Source organism: Merops nubicus, unplaced genomic scaffold, assembly GCF_000691845.1.
Source record: "Merops nubicus isolate BGI_N331 unplaced genomic scaffold, ASM69184v1 scaffold4975, whole genome shotgun sequence".
Classification (NCBI taxonomy): domain Eukaryota; kingdom Metazoa; phylum Chordata; class Aves; order Coraciiformes; family Meropidae; genus Merops; species Merops nubicus.
This window is the reverse complement of record NW_008610117.1, coordinates 10,469-15,928: the sequence shown is the minus strand read 5'-3', so window position 1 is coordinate 15,928 and position 5,460 is coordinate 10,469. Positions and strand designations below refer to the sequence as shown.

Genomic DNA, 5,460 nt, shown 5'->3' with positions numbered 1-5,460 from the left:
TGATGTCATTGAAATCCATAGAGCAGTTTGGGTGGGAAGGGACCTTTCAGGGTCATCTAGGCCACCCCCTGCAGGGAGCAGGGACATCCCCAACTAGAGCAGGTTGCTCAGAGCCCCATCCAGCCTCACCTGGAATGGTTCCAGGGATGGGGCAGCGACCACCTCTCTGGGCAACAAATTCCTTCTCCTGGAGCTGGTCCAGAGCAGCTCCACACAGCAGCATGGGTGGTGACCACCTGTGGAGCTGCAGCACCACGATTTTCTGTGCCCTGTGTTTGTGGGGCTGTGGGGTGTAAATGTTCCTGCCTGTAGTGGCCTCAGCAGGGACAAGGTGCCCAACGACACGTGTTGGGGGTAAAGCTCTTTGTACGAAGGGACCATCCTCGGATCACGGCGGGTGCAGAAGCTGCCTGGGAAGGAAACTGCATCCCTGGCAGGTGCCAGGGTGGAGGCACCTGTAGCATTGGGAAGCACGGAGGTGAACAGGGGAAAATTGTGGGTTTCTGTGTTTAATCAGAGGCAAATAATTTTCGGTTTAATTGTGCTAAGTTTTCTCTGAAAGGAACAGCAGCTGGCACTTGAAGAGCTGCTGCTCCAGGTCGCTGTCTGGGTTCCATCGCTCCATCTTTACCTAGAACAGGGTAAGAAGGTTTCAGGGCCCCAGCCTGGCCCCCGGGGGGTTTCGGAGCGGAGCAGCTGGGGCTTACTCCCAGAGGGGCTGGCCTGGCCCCGGAGGAACACAGCCCTCTGAGGGGGTTGGGGTGTTTCTGGATTGCCACCCACCTCCTGTGTCCCCTGGGGCTGGAGGAGCCCCTGGCCAGTCAGAGCCTGCTGTGGGCGGGGCTGTCCTGGTAGACCAGCGCGCTGTCCCGGAGAGCCGCCTCCGCCTCGTAGCTGCCGCTCTGCCGCTCTGCAGCCCCGCGGCCACGGGGCACAGCTCCTGCCTGCACCACCTGGGCAGAGAACTCGAGCCGTTGGTCCGAGCCCCGTCACCCAGACGGTGCCCGCTTCAACGTGAGGCCTGCCCGGTTTGGATCCCTCTCACGGCTGCTGGAACGGAGATTCCCCGTGGCAGGGAAAAGCCACAGAGTTGACAGCGACCGACCCAGAGCGCTGCTTGTCAGCGATGGGAAGTTTGGGTCCCCCCGTGGCGGGGGTGAGGTTGCTCGGGGAGGCAGAGCAAAGGCTGCTTCCTTCCCCAGGAAGCCATCCCAAACCAGCAAGGCTAGAGGGGGATTTTGCTCACCTTTGAGCAGCAGAAATGTCTGCGGAGGAAGCGTCAGGCCGAGCTGCGTGTTCAATTAAAAGAGCTCCTGTGGAAGAGGGGGAGACATCAGCATCCCTAGGTGCCAGCCAAAACTCAGAGAAAGCTGGGGGTGGTTCCTCCTCAGCAGCACTTGCCGGGCTGAGCTGCCTCAGTTTGGAGGTAGAGGGGACTGAGCTTGCTTCAAAACTCCACCCTCAACCCAGAACCCGGGAGACCAGGCCGGGCCAGGACTGATTCCCAGCCCTTTCCTGGTTGGAAATCCATCCTGCCTTCCCCACTACCTGCATAGGTCCTCGCTAGGGTGTAGGAGAAGTCTCTTGCTGAGAGCTCCATGGTCAGTGTCCCCCGTGACCCGGCCACGTGTGAGAACCAGGAGAGGCTGCTGAGGGCATCTCCCGTTGCCTTCACGGCGGGTTCCAGCTCCGCAGTGCTCGACGCCAGCTCCAGTTTCTTCTGCAAAGAGAAGAGCCCCAGGAAAGCTGAGACTGTCTTTACCTTCGGGAGGGGAACAGGGCTGGTGCAGCCCTGAGCACACCCGGCACTGCCAGGGCTGGAAGGGAGGCAGCCAGAGGTGGAGGAGCCGTGGGCGGAGGGGCCGGGGTGGGAACAGGGATGCTGCCAAAAGGGACCTCGCAGCCCTGCCTACAGCACTGGGAGCCAGACCCAGCGTGGGGCTGTTCCCACACCCAGTGGGGACCAATGGTGTCCCCTGTTCTCTCTAACTGCATCCACCCATCAGGCTCTAATTCCCCAAATTTTGATACTTTCACTCCCATCCCTGTGCCGGGGCTGTGTCCAGGCAGGAAGATGCAGATTTCAAGGAGCTTTTTTCTCAGGTGGTGTCAATGGGCAAGGCCCCAGGCCCAGAGCGGCTCCTCTGATGGGCAGCAGGTATTCAACCCTTCCTGGAAGCACACCTAGAAGCTCGCCCTGGTCGAGCTCAGCTGCTACTCCCCCAGCAGCCAAACACCTCATGAAAGCCCAAGTGATGGGGCACCGAGAGGGTCTGAGGTAGTTGCTCTTGAGGTGTGCCTGTGGCTCCTGGCTGTTAATCTGTGCTTCCTGGGATATTCCCCTGTCTGAGGGATGGATCGAGAGGAGCGTGGAGCTGCCAGGCTGGGGTGGCATCTTCCCAGTGATCAAACCCATGGCAGAATTACAGTTACCTTGGGCAGTATCACTAGAAGGAAGTGTTCCATGTTTAAGTAGTGTAGCTTTGTGTGAATTAGCCTCCTCTGCAGGTTATTGGTGAAGCTACAGCCTGTCAGTATCTGCTGCACAGAGCCAGCGTTGATGGTTTTGAGGCTTTCAGTGACCACACAGTTCCTCTCCCTAGTCTGTGAAACCCCAGCTCATTTGCCCAGCAGGAGCCCGGACTGGGCGGGCTGCCCCTGGTTCTGTCCTCTGCTGTGCCCAGCTCCTCCCACCCCCCACGGCCCTGTGCCTCGTCTGACTGGAAACAGGGAAAGCAGCACCCTCGATGGGTGCTGGGCTGTGCTGTGGGCAGAGCTGCACGTCAGTGCTCACAGCACAGGATCATGGACCCCAAAGGCACAGACGTGTCCCCAGCAGCCTGGCTGGGAGCCAGCGTCACACAGCCCAGCACCATGTGAAGGGAGGCTGGAGCCAGGGGGGGGTTGGTCTCTTCTCCCAGGGAACAAGGGACAGGACAAGAGGAGATGTGCTGTGCTAAGGACTAACGCTGCTTTCACCACCACAGCCTGGCATTGGGCACAGATCCTGCAAAGTGAGAACCCTGATGGACAAACATAAACCAAATTGGACTCGTTTTATGTGCATCAATAAAAAGGAAATGGGTTGGAGCAGTTAAGATCCCTTTATGAAGGGCTAAATGATATCCTCACTAGAGGGGAATTGGGAAGAGGTTTCAAAATGAGCCAGACTCCCAGAGACCGAAATAATTGGGTTGTTTGGAGCTCAAAAAGAAGCTGTTCATCACCCGGGAGCAAAACTCTGGTTCTGATGTGGAGCCTTGGTGTGTTCCTGCCTGATGCTGCAGGAGCACTATCTGCAGAACCCCCTCCCAGCTGGTCTGGTAGTAACATTCCTTGAGGGGCTTTTCCTTCATCAAAAGTTGTCTGAGGATGGCAAGAGGACACTCTGGAGGTCAGAGAGGTGCTTTGTACAGAGTGTACTGAGTCAGGGAGGTGGAATCACAGAAAGGTCTGGGTTGGAAGTGACCTTAAAGATCATGTAGTTCCAACCCCCCTGCCATGGGCAGGGACACCTCCCACTAGAGCAGGTTGCTCAAAGCCCCATCCAACCTGGCCTTGAGCACCTCCAGGGATGGAGCATCCACAGCTTCTGTGGGTAACCTGTTCCAGTGTCTCACTCCCCTCAGAGTGAAGAATTTCTTCGTTCTTCCTAGTCTAAATCTCCCTCTTTTCGTTTCAAAGCATCCTTCCTTGTCCTGTCCCAACAGGTCCTGCTCAAAAGTCTGTCCCCAGCTTTCTGACAGGCCCCTTGAATCACTGCAAGATCCCCAGCAGGTCTCCCCAGCTGGAGCCTTCTCCTCTGTGGCTGCCCCAGCCCAACTCTCTCCTGCTGGGCTCCCAGCAGAGGGGTTCCCCCCTCGGGGCATTGCTGGGGCTCCTCTGGCCCCGCTCCAGCAGGTCCCTGGCTCTGCTGTGCTGAGGACTCCAGAGCTGCCCCAGCACTGCAGGGGTCTCCCCAGTAGCGGGGTGACCGACGTTGCTGCTGCAGCCCCTGGGGAGAACTCCTCAGGCTCTGGCTCCTGTGTTTTTGAAAGCCCTCCCAAGCTGCCGACGCTGCAGGGAGTACGGTGACTCAGACCTTCCCCCTCTCATGGGGTCTGGATGAGGAAGGGATGGCTGCACACAGTCAAATCCAGGCATTCCCTCCCTGTATCTGGGCTAAGGTAATCTGGACTGCTCTATCTGGATTAGTGTCATCTCTGAGATGACACCCTCTGATGTGCTGATTGCACCTTTCAGGCTGGTTCCTGTCTCCCTTTATGGGACATGTCAAACCAGCTAATGTCATTTACCTTCATGAAATTCTGAGCTGCTTTGATCTCTCCTGTCATCTGAGCACCTTTAAAAGAGCTGCCTGTAGGTAAAGCCAGAGAACAGCAACTCTAAAGAGGCAGCAATGGAATTTCCATCTTTTTAGTGGGAATAAAAATAGAAAGGCATAATGCAGTAGGTTTAATATTCAGGAGTCTTGTGGTGTTTTTCCAGTTAAGAAACAAACCCACAAAATTACTTTGGATTCAGGAAGGTGACTCTTTCAATGTTAAAAATACACCTCTATTGGTACCTGTCATGAGGAGCTCTGACAATGCAGAACTCTGCTGAGATGAAAGGAGCTGTGTTTTCTGCAGCACAGGAGGCTCCTAAAATGAGCAGTGCCTGTGTTCTGCTTTTGTAAGTGCTCGTTACAGAGCAGGGCTGTCAGACGCCTCCTGGATTCAGCCTGGTCACGTCCCCTGCCAGCCTCAGCCAGGAGCATCAGCACCAAGTGGGGTGAGCAGAGCTTTGTGTGGGCTCACCTGCACTGTGGAGAGGAAGGCAGCCAGCACCTGGCCCTGGCTCTTGGAGAGGCACCGCAGGACGTCCAGCGACAGGATGTTTGTTGTTCCCTCCCATATGGAGAGCACCTGTGGGGCAGAAGAGGCTGGGGAAGGCAGGAAGGAGCCCTCTGGAGCAACTGCGGTGAAGAAGGGGGAACGTGAGGAAACAAAGATGTGGGGCAGAGCTAAGGGGATATCAAGGAAATCTCCAGAGATGTCTTGCCTCACCCCAAGTGGAAAGGAGCAGTGGTGGTGAGGGCAAGGAGCCCAGCTCCATTGCTGAGCTAGAAAGCCACCCCAGCAGCAGGAACAGAGGATGTCCCCTCCCTGGGGATGACAGGGCTCAGCAGGCAGGCAACTGGGAAAGAACTGCCACACCTGGAGTGAGCTGGGGAGGGCCTGAGCATGTTTTCCCCCAAGCATGTCTTAAGCATCAGCCCGGGAAGCACCGTGGAGGCGACTGGGTGGCCCACAGGAGCTGCTCCTGCTCCTCCTGCTGCTTGCTTACCAGAGCATCGCGGACTATGACGGGCAGGCCCGTATCCTCCATGTAACCTTGTCCTCCAAAACTCTCCATTGCCTCAACCACAACAGCAGAAGCCTGCAAAATGGAGAGAGCTGAGCTGACCCACACTGCACA

At 56.9% G+C, this 5,460-nt stretch overlaps 1 protein-coding gene across 1 annotated transcript in view; it reads right to left on the bottom strand.

Annotated features, from left to right (window-relative positions):
* Window positions 1–544: 544 nt before the first annotated feature.
* Window positions 545–5,460, bottom strand: part of LOC103773413 — a 14,295-nt gene continuing 9,379 nt past the window's right edge. The window contains exons 10-15 of the mRNA XM_008940779.1: window positions 5,329–5,421; window positions 4,800–4,907; window positions 1,546–1,720; window positions 1,247–1,310; window positions 866–953; window positions 545–631 (exon numbers count right to left, since the gene is read on the bottom strand). Coding sequence (XP_008939027.1) covers window positions 545–631; window positions 866–953; window positions 1,247–1,310; window positions 1,546–1,720; window positions 4,800–4,907; window positions 5,329–5,421 — 615 coding nt within the window. The remainder of the gene's footprint in view (window positions 632–865; window positions 954–1,246; window positions 1,311–1,545; window positions 1,721–4,799; window positions 4,908–5,328; window positions 5,422–5,460) is intronic.